Genomic DNA, 17,786 nt, shown 5'->3' with positions numbered 1-17,786 from the left:
GTTGTTATAAAGAGAACCGTGATCAGTGGTTCTCTTTGTCCATTGAGGGTAGGACAAGTGGTAATAGGCTGCATTTGTAGCCAGGGAGATTTAGGTTAGATATTAGGAAAATCTTTCTGAGGATGGCTCAGCCCTGGAACAGGTGACCTCGGGAGGTTGTAGAATCCCCATCATTGGAGGTTTTTAAGATCAGGTTGGACAAACATCTGTCAGGGATAGTCTGGGTCTACTTGGTTCTGCCTCAGCGTGGGGGCTGGACTAGATGACTTCTCAAGGTCCCTTCCAGCCTGACATCTCTAGGATTTGGGAAAGCGTATGCTGGCTTGAGTGGGACTTATGTTGTGCCTCAGCCACATGCTGGCCCCCTGCACGGGGTAAATTTCACCATTTCGGAATCGCTTAAAGATTGTTGCTAAAAAATCCACCTTCTGCTGTTACTATGCACGACTTTGAGAGGGTCAACAAGCACGTGGACAAGCGGGATCCAGTGGATACAATGTACTTAGATTTCCAGAAAGCCTTTGACAAGGTCCCTTTTTGACAAAGGCTCTTAAGCAAAGTAAGGAGTCATGGGATAAGAGGGAAGGTTCTCTCATGGATCGGTAACTGGTTAAAAGACAGAAACAAAGGGTAGGAATAAATGGTCAGTTTTCAGAACTGAGAACGGTAAATAGTGGTGCCCCCCCACCCCCGGGGGTCTGTACTAGGCCCAGTCCTGTTCAACATATTCATAAATGATCTGGGAAAAGGGGTAAACAGTGAGGTGGAAAAATTTGCAGATGATACAAAACTACTCAAGATAGTTAAGTCCCAGGCAAACTGCGAAGAGCTACAAAACGATCTCTCAGAACTGGGGGCCTGGACAACAAAATGGCAGATGAAATTCAATGTTGATAAATGCAAAGTAATGCACATTGCACAACATAATCCCAACTCTACATATAAAATGATGGGGTCTAAATTAGCTGTTACCACTCAAGAAAGAGATCTTGGAGTCATTGTGGATAGTTCTCTGTAAACATCCACTCAATGTGCAGCGGCAGTCAAAGTGAACAGAATGTTGGGAATCATTAGGAAGGGATAATAAGGGATAGTTAATAAGACAGAAAATATCATATTGCCTCTATATAAATCCATGGTACGCCCACATCTGGAATACGGTGTGCAGATGTGGTCGCCCCATCTCAAAAAAGTTATATTGGAATTGGAAAAAGTTCAGAAAAGGGCAACAAAAATGATTAGGAGTATAGAATGGCTTCCGTATGAGGAGAGATTAATAAGACTGGGACTTTTCAGCTTGGAAAAGAGACAACTAAGGGGGGATATGACAGAGGTCTATAAAATCCTGACTGGTGTGGAGAAAGTAAATAAGGAAGTGTTATTTACTCCTTCCCATAACACAAGAACTAGGGGCCACCAAATGAAATTCATAGGCAGCAGTTTTGAAATAAACAAAAGGAAGTATTTTTTCACACAACGCACAGTCAGTCTGTGGAATTCATTGCTAGAGGATGTTGTGAAGGCCAAGACTACAATAGGATTCAAAAAAGAACTAGATAAGTTCATGAAGGACAGATCCATCAATGGCTAATAGCCAGGATGGACGGGGATGGTGTCCCTGGCCTCTGTTTGCCAGAAGCTGGGAATGAGCGACAGGGGATGGATCCCTTGATGATTACCTGTTCTGTGCGTTCCCTCTGGGGCACCTGGCATTGGCCACTGTCAGAAGAGAGGATACTGGGCTAGATGGGCCTTTGGTCTGACCCAGTGTGGCCGTTCTTATGTTCTTATTACTCTCAAAACATTGTGGGCCAGACTCATTCCTGATGTTCAGGGAAGTCAGTGGAGCTACTCCAAGGATACATGTGAGTCTAGGATTTTCCTTCAGTTTATCCAAGAGACAGTTAAGAGATGCCTAGATCACAGTCTCTGAGTACCTCCATGGAGCGGAGATTTTTGATAGTAGATGCCTCTTTAACCTAGCAGACAAAGGCCGAATGGTAGGTGAAGCGAGGGAAATTCAGGTTATAAATAGGTCACACATTTTGTAACAGGCAGGGTAATTAGCTATTGGAATAACTGACCTAGGGATGTGCTCACTTCACCATCACTTGAAGGCTTTAAATCAAGACTGGATGTCATGCTAAAAAGCATGCGTTAGCTGGCCCAGAAGTTTTGGTCTGGATGTAGAAATCACTGGGTGAAATTCTCTGGCTTGTGTTCTGTAGGAGGTCAGACTGAAAGATCGGAATGGTCCCTTCTGGCCTTAAAATCTATGACTCGTTACCGCCATCCCATCCATAAATAATGCCTGGACTCTTTTCTCCGTCCAGCAGGGGACTGGCCCAGGCAGAGAAGCAAGAAGAAAAATGAGGAGGAATGTGCTGAAAAGTTGGAAGCCCCTGAGCTTCCGACTGGAATCGGCTTGGCCAACGGCTCAGAGAAGGCAAAGATCTGCAGCACTCGGAGTGCCCGCGTCCCAGAGCCAAGCAGCGAGGAAGGCGGCTGGCTGGGGCAGCTTGTTGAAGGTGGAAGAGGGAACAGCCACTGCATGCAGCCCAGTGGGAATCAGGGACCCAAGAAAAGGGCGAGACCACACAAGTGCGATGAGTGCTGGAAAAGCTTCACCTGGAGATCGGAGCTGGTTCAGCACCTCAGGACTCACACTGGGGAGCGGCCGTATAAGTGTGCTGAGTGCGGGAAGGGCTTCAGTCAGCACGTCAACCTGACCATCCACCAGCGTATCCACACCGGCGAGCGGCCCTACCGGTGCAGTGAGTGTGGGAGGGGCTTTACCCAGCATATCAACCTGACCCTCCATCAGAGAATCCACACTGGGGAGCGCCCGTACCAGTGCAGTGAGTGTGGGAAAAACTTCATCCGCAAATCCAACCTGGCCAAGCACCAGAAGATCCACACGGGCGAGAAGCCCTTCCAGTGCGCCCAGTGTGGGAAGAGCTTCGTGCACAAGTCCGGCCTGGTGTCGCACCACAGGACCCACACAGGGGAGCGGCCGCACCAGTGCGAGGCGTGTGGGAAACGCTTCGGCCACAAGTCGGGCCTGCTCTCGCACCGCAAGACCCACACGGGCGAGCGGCCCCACCAGTGTGCCCAGTGCGGGAAGAGGTTCCGGCATAAGTCAGGCGTGGCCTCACACCAGAGCACCCACACGGGCGAGCGGCCTCACCAATGCTCCCAGTGCGGCAAGCGGTTCTCCCGCACCTATGAGCTCATCTCCCACCAGCGCCTGCACACGGGGGAGCGGCCTTACCCATGCGCCGACTGTGACAAGAGCTTTGTGCGCAAATCTAACCTGGTGAAGCACCAGCGCGCGCACACGGGGGAGCGGCCCTACCAGTGCGGCCAGTGCGAGAGGAGCTTCTCCCAGAGGTATGAGCTGGTGGCTCACCAGATCACCCACACTGGGGAGAGCCCCTATACCTGTGCCCAATGCGGGAAGATCTTCAGCCAGAAGTCAAACCTCGTGAAGCACGAGCGCATCCACACCGGCGAGAGTCCCTTCCCCTGCACCCAGTGCGGGAAGAGCTTCAGCCAACGCGCCAACCTGGTGAAACACCAGCGGATCCACACCGGGGAGCGACCATTCCAGTGTGCCCACTGCGGGAAGAGCTTCAGCCAAAAGTGCGAGCTCGTGTCTCACGAGCGGATCCACACTGGGGAGCGGCCATTCCAGTGCACCCACTGCGGGAAGAGCTTCAGCCAGAAGACGAGTCTGATCGCTCATCAGAGGATCCACATGGGTCAGCGACTGAGTGAATGTGCCCAGGGCGATGCCCTCCCATCCAGCTCTGTCTGGCATTCCAGCTGATGCCAATGGGGTCTGACGTGCAGATCAAGGGTGGTGCGTGGCTCTGGGTATGGATCCATCAGTAAATATCTTCTTGCCTACCAGGGAGCAAACAAGGGAGGAATTGGGGCTTTCAAGTGGGGACAGCTTGAGATTTCCAAACACATCCGAGAAAGATTTTAAATGGCTCCTTGAATCTCCCTTGTTAGGAGAGGGTGGATATTTCAAACCTGTCTTCCGGTTAACACAGAGACCGTGTCAGACTCACTAAGGCTCAGCAGATTGGGAAACACCATGTAATTGTTGAGAAGTCCAGGAAACATCTGGCAAAGCAGGAACCATGTCGAATAGCAGAGTGTTCCCCCAGAAGAAGAGGGGGCAGATTTGGAAGACGCAGGGCTGATTCAAACCTTGGGTTTTCCAAATGTCTGATGATGAACCTTCTGAGCTTGACTGACCCTCAGGAAGACTGTAAGTTGGGAGTATGGAGTGGTAGACCCCTCATCAGTACCCTCAACTAGCCAATGGGAACATGGAGGGCTGGAAGGGGTGGAGAATGATTAATGGGGTATGAAGAACAGCTGGTCAAATAATATTCAGCAAATATATGATCTGGTTCTTGTTGAGCAATGAATCAAAGAAATAACTTTTTGAACCATTCATTCAGCTGTTGAAAACTGTTCCTCAAAGAAATTATTTGGGGCCAGGTTCACAAAGGTGTTTAGGTGCGTAAAGATGCCGATAGGTGCTAGTGAGATTGACAACAGCACCTAGTGAGTCAGGCACCCCACTCCCCTTGACTCTCAGTGGTATCTCTGGCCCAGGTCCTCAAAAGTAGTTATGCACCTAACTCCCAGCGGGAGTTATACTTGGAGGATCTGGCTGGAGGCGCCTAACCTGCTTAGGAGCTTTTGAAAATTCTTGTATGCGCTTAGCTGCATCTCTAGACACCGAAATGCTTTTGTAAATCTGGCTGTTGACCAGGGCTGGCCATACCATGAGGCAAACTGAGGCAGCCACCTCAGGTGCCAGACTGGGGGCGGGGCGGTGCCACTAGGACCCAGAGTTTCAAAGTTTTGGCCCAAGTGAGGGGGCATGGGGGCGTCATTTTGAGCTCCCCACCTCAGGTGCCAAAATGTTGTGGGCCGGCCCTGCTGTTGACCAATAACAGCAAAGGCCAGTGCGTAATGCTGAGCCCTTTCCCTGGTCTTCTCCCAGAGGCAGTTCTATTTCTGTGTGGCAGGTTTAATCGCATCCTGGTGCGTGGGCGATCAAAAGCCATTATTCCTGATGCTCTTTCAGTGGTGAGTAAGAAATAATGTCAAAACTATCCCAATAATAGTTATTTCCTGGATGCTGAATTGATTAAACTTATCCCAACTACTTCATATATATGAACCCGTTCTTTCAAAAACATCAGTAAAGGAGGACACTGCCCTGATTATGTGGAAATATATATGCTATGACATGGCTAAGATCATGAAACCATGTGTTCTGATAGCCTTCGCTCCAGTGTGGTCCCCACACGTAACCCATTAACTGAGAGACTCTTTTCAGAACCATTGTTTTAAATTAACAGTATCAACTGGATTTAAATTGGTGTCTTCTTTAGCCCAAAGCGGAAGTTATATTTTCTTCTGATCTGTCTGGATAAACTTAACACAGTGGCCTCAAACTTGTAAAACTGCCTCTCAGGCTGGTATTCCTCTCTGCGCTCCTCACACGTGACCTGACTCACCTCTTTAATGAATGCTGTTTCCTTTTTATTTATGCACTGATCTAATTCTTTCCATTATGTACCATATAAAAAAGCCTTCCCCATGTTAACAGGTGCCTTTTTAAAGCACAACGTGTAGTTCAAAGGTAGGAAAATTCTTCATGGTCTTTGACTCATTGGCTTTTTTTGGTCTGCTTTATGTTTTGCCTCCTGTAGTGTAACTTCCATGTCTTGCTGCCTGCACGGAGGCCTTGGTGTGGAGCAGGGAGCTGGCTTGGTTTGAACTCTGCAGTCCTTATTGCCCAGGGGTTGGGTTATAATTTGGGTATGATTCTGTAAGTGCTCCGTGCCCGGGAGTCTGGTTGACTCCGAAGACAGTTCTGTGATTGGAATGCTCATGGGCCTGGGGCCTGGTGTTTCAATTCATCTTAGCCATGGATGGCTCCCACCTCTACGTCACCTTCTCATCTGACAGGAATGCTGTGACTTCCATTACGCCGGAATGGAGAGCTGGGCAAGGAGCAATCCAGACAAGGCACAGAGGTGATGCAAGTGGACAGGGGAAGTGTTTTGAGGAACTGTTTGCAAAGGTGACCTTGCCCTTCACTGACAGAGTACGTTTACCCTGCCACTCACAGCAGAATCCTGCTTGGTTACTCATTGCTCTTGAGTTTCAGCTAGCTGCGGCCATCAGAAAAGCCAGCTGCTACTTCCCATTAGCCAAACAATTATGCTCATTCCTTTCTGATGTGGACCCAGCCACAGAGACCCAAGAATGTGTTGCAACCTTCTCTATCTGGGCTTACCAAGGAGCTGCATCTTCTAAGCAAAACTGTCTGGCATCAGTCAAACAATGGGTCCATTTCTAGGTGCTTGCCCTGAATGGGCTAGAGTCCAGAGACCTCTGGGACCACCTGTCTTCTCCATTCCCCGCTATCCTTCCTACACTCAGAGGGGACGCTGAGGGTGACAGAGCCCAGATTTCATCTTGTGGCAGCAGAAGAACAAGGTTCTTGGTGAAAAGCCCACGCCTGTGACAACCACTTCCCCAGCACATCACCTCGATACGCACATCTCACTACCTCGAAAGGATGCTGTAAGAAGACACCTGCTTAAACTAGCATTTCCCCATGCAACCAGGTTGTAACGACGCCGTTCTCACACATCATCAGCTACCAGTGTCAGAAAACAGATTAAAGGGAGAAAGGTTCAGAGTTTTACCTCCTACATGTAAAATGAAGGCTCAACACCCTGAGTCACTCCGCCCCTGGCGATGAGTGAGACAGCAATACCTACGGATAAATGAAATCAAATAGTGCATTCAGGGAACAATGCCAAAGCATCCTTGTCACTAACTTCACCATGTCAGTTCAGATACAGGGCAAGAACAGGCTGTGTAGCCTAGTGGACAAGGTCTCTGGATCAAATTCTTCCTGGACATAAGCAGACAAAACTCCCATTGAAATTGCTGGAAGTTGCCACCACTCACACCAGAGTGGGACTAGACTTCGGGGCTTGCAAAGGTGGTGAATTCAAATCCTGTTACTTGAGGATACTTTCTTGTCTTGGCATCAGATCAACTGTTATGTTTTCACTACTTAATTATCATCATCAACTTTATGACTTTATCCTTCAAACACTTAGTATCTGGAGTGATGCTTTCTATCATGTAGGCAGTTCTCCTGCTCGTGAATATTTACGGGATCAGAGTCTTGCTTTGTGTTCAATGAAAGTATTTAAATAGTTTTCAAAGTAACAGCCGTGTTAGTCTGTATTCGCAAAAAGAAAAGGAGTACTTGTGGCACCTTAGAGACTAACCAATTTATTTGAGCATAAGCTTTCGTGAGCTACAGCTCACTTCATCGGATCCTTACAATGTGCACGATAACCAAGGTGGGCCACTTCCAGCACAAATCCAGGGTTTAACAAGAACGTCTGAGGAACAGTGGGGGGGGAGGGGGTAGGAAAAAACAAGGGGAAATAGGTTACCTTGCATAATGACTTAGCCATTCCCAGTCTCTATTCAAGCCTAAGTTAATTGTATCCAATTTGCAAATGAATTCCAATTCAACAGTCTCTCGCTGGAGTCTGGTTTTGAATTTTTTCTGTTGTAATATCGCAACTTTTATGTCTGTAATCGCGTGACCAGAGAGATTGAAGTGTTCCCCGACTGGTTTATGAATGTTATAATTCTTGACATCTGATTTGTGTCCATTTATTCTTTTACGTAGAGACTGTCCAGTTTGACCAATGTACATGGCAGAGTGGCATTGCTGGCACATGATGGCATATATCACATTGGTAGATGTGCAGGTGAACGAGCCTCTGATAGTGTGGCTGATGTGATTAGGCCCTGTGATGGTTGCCAACTGTGCCCACATATCTATTCAGGGGACACCAACAGGAGAGTGGGTTTGTGTGTGTGGGGGGGGGGGGCGCGTGGGGAGAAAACCTGGATTTGTGCTGGAAATGGCCCACCTTGATTATCATACACATTGTAAGGAGAGTGATCACTTTAGATAAGCTATTACCAGCAGGAGAGTGGGGTGGGGGGAGAGAAAACCTTTTGTAGTGATAAACACCCATTTTTTCATGGTTTGTGTGTATAAAAACATCTTCTGTATTTTCCACAGTATGCATCCGATGAAGTGAGCTGTAGCTCACGAAAGCTTATGCTCAAGTAAATTGGTTAGTCTCTAAGGTGCCACAAGTACTCCTTTTCTTTTTTAAATAGTTTGTTTCTCAGTGAAGTAACAAATCATACAGTACATCATAGATGGTTTGCTTGGTTATTAACTACTGTTATTTGATTGTATTATTTATGTAGTACCAACACTGTACATTAAATGATACATGCATGCAGGTCGTGGTCTGAAGATCCTTGCTGGTGTCCATCAGATTAGCTCTACTGGCTTCAACAGCTGAGGATCTGACTGGTGGAGAGAGGACTTTGCAAATCTATTCCTACGCATTGTTTAGTTATTGGCCATAAAACGCTTTGAAACTGGCAGGTGCTGTATTCCATAGAGTGGTTGCCATTTGTAACAGGTCGGGGCACTCACCGACGCAGTGCCTCCTGCTGGTCAGTCCGGGAATTAACTCATCCAGCTCAGGAGCGCCCTCTTCTGGCCGATTTCCCTGCCCTTACCTGCCTCTCTGCAGTCCCTTTATCTCCACCATATGTAGGCCCCATGTCCAGTCTGGACCACGGTGCCCCTTACCTTGGGGTGCTGCCCCTCACCCAGGGAAACCCACTCTCCTGAGCCCACCTCATCTCAGTGACTACTGCCAATCGTCATCTAGCCCCTTCTCTCAGGGGCACACTGAAGTCTGAAATGGCCACTCATCACTGGCAAGGGGGTGGTTGGACCTGCTGCTTTTTCTTGCCCTGGCTGCCTTCCTGCAGCCCTAGTACATCCTCAGGCCTTTGCTGCAAGGCCTCAGACTGGGAGGTCGCCAGGCCAGAGCTCCCCAGCTCAGCCTGCCCTTCCCCAGCACTGCTCTGTCCAAGGTACCCCTGTCTCTACCCAGCAACTAGGGCCTTCACCTCCTTCTCCCCAGGAGCCCTTCTTATACTGGCCCAGACGGGCCCTGATTGGCTGCCTCCAACCCGCTCATGATTGGCTCCCTGGGGCAGCCCTCTCCCAGGGCTGTTTTTAACCCCTTCCAAACCGGAGCAGGGTGACCGCTCCACTACACCATTATACAGCCAACATTTATCGTCACGCTAGAGATGATGTCACAGTGATTTCCTATGCTAAGCATGTCTCTGATAGGCCAAAGTTGGTAGCGGCTTGCCTTTCATTGCTGATCATCAGGGATCCTAGTTGTCAGTGATAAACAAACTCCAAAATTCTCCAATAAAAAAAAAATCCGTGTTTTCCCACGATTAAAATTCAGGTTATGTTTAGCGCTTTCCGTGTGTCTACAACTGTCTGCCTTCTCACGTAGTCTACAGCCTTGCTGTGAACAGTACCACACAGCACAGTGCCATCCACATGACATTTGTCCTTGCCAAACTCAGGGACACGGGGTTAGGGGTGGTTTTCAGGTTTGTGGCCTCCTTTCATAACTTTAATTACTCACGGCTGGAGGCTGAAGTGAAATTTGAGATGCATTTAAACGCGAAGCTCTATACACCAGAAGCAGTTTATTGGAGTGTGTTTAGCTATGTACATTTAAAGCACATTCAAAAATCAACCACAAGAGCGGGAGGCTGCACGCACTGAATACGTGACACTGGTACTTTCAGTAAAATCTAGTTAATAGTTAATATATGTTTTAATTTTTTCACAAAATGTAAAAAACAAGATTCTCTGTAACAACGCAAATCCCGCGTTTTTCCACGGCCAGTGGATTCCTAGGATCCCTGGTGATCATTGTGAGAATCAAGCACTATTTTTTAGGTTTGATTTTTAAAATAAGCAGCCTGATCCAGCTGCCATGACCCTTGCTCAAGCCAGCTGTCCCGCTGAAACCAGTGCCCCTCCTGATCCTGGTGGAAATACTCCTGCTGACTGACACTCGCATGAGCCAGATCAGAATTCAGCCCCTTAAAGTCAATGGGGTGACGTTTTTCATTCATATTAGTGTCATTATAGTAGCCTCTGGAGGCCCCTCATAGCGAGTGCCGCACAAAGACACAGTGAGAGAGATTTGCTGCCCAGAGACCTGGCAGTCTCGCCAAGACAGCTGAAGGGCTGCAAGGCGACAAAGGCACAAAGTGGTGCAGCGACTTGGCCGAGATCACACAGCAGGTCAGTGGCAGAGGTGGGCCTAGAACTCAGGTCTCTGAAGGGTCAGTGTAGACCTCTGCTTACAGCCATCTTGAGCAGGGAGCACTCTGGGGACGGGTTGCAGGCTCAGGCCCTGTTTTTGTATCGCAGACTAATACCTCGGCGTTACAGACACGCTAGCCAAGGGGGCATAGCCTGGGGGAAGAAAGGCCCCGAGAGGAACATTTCTTCCCTTTGGACTCTTGCATCCTTCAGTGCTCTGCTGTATCACTTGTGCAGGGTGAAATCCACGCCCTAGGGCTTGAGCGGCATGTGGAAGATTCCTAGGTCTCCCATAGCCCCTGGCTCAGAGCTGAGCCCCAGCTGCTGTGCCAAGACCTGGCCCTTCCTATTTATTGCAGATGTTTAAAAAAGCTTTCGTGTTGCAGAAGCAAAAGTGCACAGTGAGGGCTGGTTTCTTTGCAGGGGCTTGTGCATGGACATAGGTCTCAGCGTGACCCAGGGAAATTACTTTGTAGCCCTGCTCTTTGGTTTGGATTTTTCAATGTGGAATTGTCTCAATATGTTTCTGTTGCATTCAGGGCACCTTCCCTTTCGGGCCTGTAACTGTGGGTCAGTTGTACCAAAGGACGGTGTAGCCTAACGGGTAACGTGTCTGGTTTGAACTTCCAACTCTTACTGGGGTTATACTTTTATTAAATGTCTAAGCAGACTGCTCCATCACTGTGCTTCTAGGTAAGTTCATCCTTGAACCACGTCTGTAAAGGGAAAAAAATCCAAAACGTTTGCAACATCAGTAGATCCAAGCTGGAAAATAAAAATTTCAGCCATGTAGAGATGCCTATGCAATCCACTGGCAAAGCATGTGTCATGTCCCCCTCAACTGGCTGGCCCCTATAAGGATAACGGCCTACTACTGCTGTTGCTGTTGCTGTTACTCCTTTAACTCAAGTGGTAGAGGTTGGTTCAGTAGAGCTGAAGGTTTGGGATGGAAACCCTGCTGAAGACCTATGAGGCAGGGGTTCATTACATCTCAACAGCTCGGTTAGGAAAGGGTTAACTTATTACATTTAAAGAGCAAGATGCAGATACGGTAATTTGGTCTCCCCTTCTGCGATTGACTCAGGCTTGATCTACACGAGTACCTACTTCAGTCTAACTATGTCGCTCAGAGGCATGAAAAAGCCACACCCAGAGCGATGTATCTATGCCGACCTTCACCCCCCCACCCCCATGTAGACAGCGCTATCTTGGTGGGAGAGCTTCTCAGGCCGGCATAGCTGCAGCCTCTCCCATCGGCTTAGAGCGTCTTCACCAGATGCGCTACGGCGGTGGAGCTGCGCCGATGTAACTGTAGTGTAGACCTGCCCTAACTCACTCCTGGGAGCTTTAAACTGGGGAGTGGCAGCTCCGTGTCTCACATCAGCCACCCAGCAGGGCATAAAGTCTAGTGGTTAAGGACTGAGATTCACGTCTTCTGGGGTCTGGTCCTCTCTCTGCCCCTGAGCAAGACATTTCCCCTCTCTGTGCTATAGGTTCCTCAGGTGTCAATGAGGGATTGCATTCGTTGCACAGGGGGGGCTTCATTCTTTAAAAGCTCAATCTTGCCAGCCCTTTACTTAGTCAATGGGAGACATTCCATGTACTGAGGGCTTGCAGAATAACATGGCTGCTTCTTGAGATATCAGGGCCCAGATCCTAAGCTGGTGTAAATCCTGTCACTGCACTGACTTTACACCGCTAAAGATTTGACCCTGCATCTTCATAGGGCTGAACTCTTTATTTTCCTAATTAGGGTTTTTATTAAAACCCGTGAGATGTGCCGGCTCAGACGTGGTGTCGAGATCCCCACTGTGTTTATCGAGATCCCAGAGGGGCAGGGTCGTAGTAGTGCACTGTATTGTTATTTCTACATGGCTGCCTACATGATTCCAAATCAAATGGAGGACAGGTCGAGCAAGGGCTATTAGCCAGGATGGGCAGGGATGGTGTGTCTAGCCCTCTGTTTGCCAGAAGCTGGGAATGGGATGGATCACTTGATGGTGACCTGTTCTGTTCATTCCCTCTGGGGTACCTGGCATTAGCCACTGTCGGAAGACAGGACACTGGGCTAGAGGGACCATTGGTTTAATCCAGTATGGCCGTTCTTATGTTATATTCTTAAATACATCAAACAACTATATCCAGTACTATGTAATATTCAGATTCTAATTAAATGAGCATATGCAGAGATATATTGGCTGCCGTCCATTCTTGTCTCCTCTCACACCTCATTGCTTCTGCCTTTCAGAGAAGTAAATAACAATGCGGAAAATTCATCCTTGGTGTAATTTAGCTCAGGGGGTCAACCTGTGGGTCATGACCTAAAATTGTGTCACCAGAATGTGTCAAAGGGTCACGTAGGAGGCCTGGGTATTGGGGAGGGGGTCAGCTCCTGCTTCTTGGCAGGGAGACCCTGGCGTGGCGGGGGGAGGATGCAGAACCTGCCCTGCACCACCCCACAGCGGCAGCTCTTGCAGCTCCGCTCCTGTAGGGCTGGCTGGGCTCAGGCCCCTGCTCCGGGCGCTCTGAGCTGGTGCACAAGGTTGTGGTGCCACTCAGGTTTGGCCCAACTACCCCTCTGTCAGGTGACAGGGTGCAGCCAGGCCAAATGTGAAGGCGCAGCAGTGTGACCCATGCGCCGGGTCACAACACCAGTCATGCAAATGTGGCCTGGCTGGCCACTCGTCAGCAAGGGCCAAACCTGAGCAGCACTGCACCCCTGAAGGTCACAACACCGGGAGAGGGGACCCAACCGAGCCCAGCCAGCCCCATGGGACAGGAACTACAGGAGCCACCACCATGGTATGCAGGGTGTACCTAGTTAGTACTTGTTACATTAATGTGTATATTGTGGATACGAAATGTGTAGTAAACCAGACGTTTTTTGCATTAAAGCTATTTACTGGGTCATGACGGGCCGTCAAGGTTACAAATGGGTCCTGAGCCCAACCAGATGGAGAACCACTGGTGTAGATGGACTGGAATTCGGTCCAGTATTTTGTTGCATCAGGATCCAGCATGTGGGTGGTCCCTCGGCTATTCATGAGGAAGCAGCAAGTCCCAAGTGAATTGCTTGTATTCAGTTATTACACCAAGAACATAGTGGATGAAATAGCTCACTCAGCGACTCCAAAGTCTGGCATCTCCTTGTGTCACCCTAGCCGGTGTCCTCTCGCTTTCGCACCTCCTGCTGGGTACAGGCAGTGTCCACAAGACGGCACTAAGCTGCAGTCTCCACTCTAAACAGATGAAGAAGACGTTTATTTCTTCCTGGGACCCACCTCCTGTTTCTGTAAAACACGGGAGGTCATTGTCCCACTCTACGCAGCACTGGTGAGGCCCCTGCTGGAGTTCTGTGTGCAATTCCGGGTACCACACCTTAGGAAAAATGTGGACAAGTAGGAGAGAGTCCAGAGGACAGCAGCAGAAGTGATAAAAGGTTGAGAAAACCTGACCTGTAAGGGAAGTTCTAAAAAACTGGGCAAGTTTAGTCTTGAGAAAAGAAGACTGAGGGGGGACCGGGTAACAGTCTTCAGAGAAGACAGTGATCCGTTGGAACAGACTCCAAGGGAGGCTGGGGAACCCCATCACTGGAGGTTTTTAAGAACAGGTCAGAGCAGGGATTGGCAACCTTTGGCCCGTGGCCTCCCAGGGGAAGCCCCCAGCGGGCCGAGCCGGTTTGTTTACCTGCCATGTCCGCAGGGTTTCGGCCGATCGCAGCTCCCACTGGCCGCAGTTCGCCGCTCCAGGCCCATGGGGCTGCGGAAAGTGGCGGCCAGCACATCCCTCAGCCCGCGCCGCTTCCCGCAGCCCCCATTGGCCTGAAACGGCGAACAGCGGCCAGTGGGAGCCGCGATCGGCCGAACCTGCGGACGCGGCAGGTAAACAAACCGTCCCGGCCCGCCAGGGGGCCGTGTGCCAAAGGTTGCCAATCCCTGGGTTAGAGAAACAGCTGTCAGGGATGGTCTGGGTTTCCTTGGTCCTGCCTCAGCACAGGGGGCTGCACTGGTTGACCTCTCAAGGTCCCTCCCAGCCCGACATTTCTCTGATTACATCTCTCTTGGTGTCCTGCTCTGCAGCATTAAAACAAAATAGCTTCTGACCCTCTGCTTGTGAAGAAAACCTTCCTAATGCGACACAATTCATTGCTAGCTGCAGACAAAGAGCCTGAACCATGAGCTCTGAAAGGTGTGAGCCGCTCTTGATCCTATCCATGGACTGTTAGCTGGCACTCCGTGCTGGGTTCCCTGCCCAGTGCTGTCCCAGGTGCCCACAGGGGTGCCAACTCTCATGGTTTTGCCAAGAGTCTCATGACAATGATTGTTTCTCCAGCCCCGGGCCTCCCCTGCCCCGTGCCCACTCTCTCTCTCACACACCGGGCTGCAGCAGAGCCATGCATTGTACAGCGAAAGCTAGAGGGAGCTGCCTCCTCCATCTCTGCTCCTCCTCCCGGAACCAGACACATGCACGGGCCAGATGTGGCAGAGTCAGCCTCTGCAGCACCCTCTTGTTGCCCACTGGGATAGTACTCACCCTGCCTCAGTTTCCCTCAGTCTGTGATTGGCCGCTGCCTCCCACGTGGTCTGATGCTGCGGCAACTTACCCCTCACCCAAAGTTCCCCTCCCAGGAAACCAATGTTCCCAAACAAATATAACAAAATCAACAGAAGATGCTCTGTCCCAGCCTTGGGTGGGACCCCATCCTTCTACTCGGGTTTAGCTAGTTACCCCTCACCAGCGCTCCCTGCCTCAGGCCTGCCTTTCCTCCGGGGAGACTCCCAGGCACTGATCTCTCTCTTAGACAACAGTCCCAGGGGCAGCATGAACAGAAGGGCCTTGGCCCCTCGTGGGCTCAGCACCCTGTTCTTTCTGCTCCTCTCTCAGGGCTTCCTCCGGGAGCCTCCACTCTTCCGGGGCCGGTCTCCAGAGCCTTCCACCCTTCCGCAGCGCCTTGCCCTAACAGCTCGCTCGCCCTTTGTTGGCATTGCAGGACCCCTTCCCAGCCGGGTTTAGTAACTGACCAGGGCCGCCTGCTCCCTAGCCAATCGGGATCAGCTGGGGGAGATGATCTGTCACAGACTGGACCCGACTCTCCCTAACGGGCCAGCCAGCCTGTGCCGCCAGGCCTCTCCCTTCGCATACAGTCCAGTGGGGCAACTGGTGGAGGAATCTCACCTCCCAGAATGGCCTGTGTGCCCGCAGCTTCCTCAAGGGCTGGTGAGTCCGGGAGAGTCCCTCTGCCAGCCTCTCCCACTCCTGGTCCTGCAGAGCTGGGCACTATCACCACCACGGCTCCTTCCCGGAGCGAGGCCCCTGCACGACGCCCCTAAAAGTGGGGTTCCGCAGGCCAAGGAGTGGGGAACACGGACGGCAGTCGTGCTTGGCTGCGCTGGCAATGCATCGAGGGTTGGGGGAAGGGAGCGCCCCTTGGTCCCCGGTCCCGTGCTGGCGCAGGTTATTCCATCCCCTGCGTCTCCTTTGACTGCACACAGTAGAGCGCTCGGAGGCCTGTCCCCAGCAGGGCCAGCTTGCCCCGCGCTCCCAGAAGCTGGAGGTGCTGCTGGCAGCCAAGGCCCTTCTCAGGCCAAAGTGCTGTGGGTGCCTTTTATTTCTGCCTCTTCTTTTCACCCCCTCCCTGGCCCGGGTGCCTATGGGAGCAGCGCTCCCAAGCCAACGGAGGGGAGGTAGAAATAGCAGCCTGGCCAGCAAGCACCAAGCGGGCAGGTTCACGTCCAGCAGATGCCAGTTAACCGAGCTGAGGCTGCTGAAGGAGGCTGGCGTCCTCTTATTGCTATCGCCCAAGGTGCCCAGCCAGGGGCGCTGGGTGGGCCCTGCAGGGACGGGGCTCTGTGCACCAAGGGCAGAGCTGCAGGGTCTCCTCTGCCCGTCGCTCCCCCATAGAGACAACCCGACATCTCTGCCTCCAGACCTACCCACCACGATCCAGCCCCAGATCCTGCCTGCCCCGCTGCTCCTCCTCTCCACTCACCCCTGAGTTCCTGGCACTGTCTCTGCAAAGGCCCTTAGGCCAGGAGAGAGAAGGACCTGGCTCAGCCCGGCGTGTCCATTACTCTGGCTGCTTTGCCACCTCCCAGCTGGGAACTCCAAGCTTCCTCTGGTGAATTCAGGGGAGAGGAGGAGGAAAATCAAGGGCACCATTTCAGATTTTGGTGAAGGGGGGGAGGCAACTTTAACTGTGATTCCAGGGGTTACGTAGGCACCTGAAAACTCTAAGGGAGGCAGATAACTTAACAATTAGCTGACAGGAGCCCTGTATCTAATTCCTATATAAAAGAAAGAACATTTAAATAAATATTAGACCCACTCAGCTCTAATATAACATGTTCTTGTTGTGGCAAGTCACTTAAGGGACACCAATTAGGTTTAAAATGTTAATGTATATTCTTACTTTGTTACTAACTCTGCAGAGAGAGAGAGACCCCATCAGGACTCCTGGGTTCTATCCCAGCTCTGGGAGGGGACTGGGGTCCATTTAGGAGGAGGTGGGTGGGCTCCTGTCCCCACATCGAGTTTGGAACCAGAGATCTGCTCACAGTGCATGCCCTAGCCCAGCTCTGGAAGGGAGTGGGGTCTAGTGAGTTACAGCACGGGGCAGATACATCTGGGTTCTATATAAGAACATCAGAACGGCCATACTGGATAAGACCATTGGTCTATCTAGCCCAGTATCCTGTCTTCTGACAGTGGCCAGTGCCAGGTGCCCCAGAGGGAATGAACAGAACAGGGAATCATCAAGTGATCCATCCCCTGCCGCCCATTCCCCGCTTCTGACAAACAGAGGCTAGGGACACCATCCCTGCCCAGCCTGGCTAATAGCCATTGATGGACCTATCCTCCATGAACTTATCTAGTTCGTTTTTGAATCCTGTTGTAGTCTTGGCCTTCACGACATCCTCTGGCAAAGGGTTGGACTGTGAAGAAATACTTTCTTTTGTTTGTTTTAAATCTGCTGCCTATTAATGTCATTTGGTGGCCCCTAGTTCTTGTGTTATGTGAAGGAGTAAATAACACTTCCCTCTTTACTTTCTCCACACCAGTCAGGATTTTATAGACTCTATCATATCCTCTCTTACTCCTCTCTTTTCCAAGCTGAAAAGTCCCAGTCTTATTAATCTCTCCTCATACAGAAGCCGTTCCATACCCCTAATCATTTCTGTTGCCCTTTTCTGAACCTTTTCCAATTCCAGTATATCTTTTTTGAGAGGGGGCGACCACATCTGCACACAGTATTCAAGATGTGGGCGAACCATGGATTTATATAGAGGCAATATGATATTTTCTGTCTTATTATCTCTCCCTTATTATCCCTTTCTTAATGATTCCCAACATTCTGTTCGCTTTTTTGACTGTCGCTGCACCTTGAGTGGATGTTTGCAGAGAACTATCCACAATGAGTCCAAGATCTCTTTCTTGACAAGTAACAGCTAATTTAGACCCCAGCATTTTGTATGTAAAGTTGGGA

General features: G+C 50.4%; 1 protein-coding gene across 1 annotated transcript in view; it reads left to right on the top strand.

The window, feature by feature from the left end:
* LOC102941352 (zinc finger protein 420) overlaps positions 1 to 17,786 on the top strand; it is a 289,208-nt gene that overhangs the window by 254,775 nt on the left and 16,647 nt on the right. Inside the window, exon 4 of the mRNA XM_043541827.1 lies at positions 2,334 to 3,757. Within this exon, the coding sequence (XP_043397762.1) occupies positions 2,334 to 3,757 (1,424 nt within the window). The remainder of the gene's footprint in view (positions 1 to 2,333; positions 3,758 to 17,786) is intronic.

The sequence above is a fragment of the Chelonia mydas genome, chromosome 2 (assembly GCF_015237465.2).
Source record: "Chelonia mydas isolate rCheMyd1 chromosome 2, rCheMyd1.pri.v2, whole genome shotgun sequence".
In the NCBI taxonomy this organism is placed as follows: Eukaryota; Metazoa; Chordata; order Testudines; family Cheloniidae; genus Chelonia; species Chelonia mydas.
Note: the sequence above shows the minus strand (reverse complement) of the source record. Positions and strands in the feature narration are given on the sequence as shown.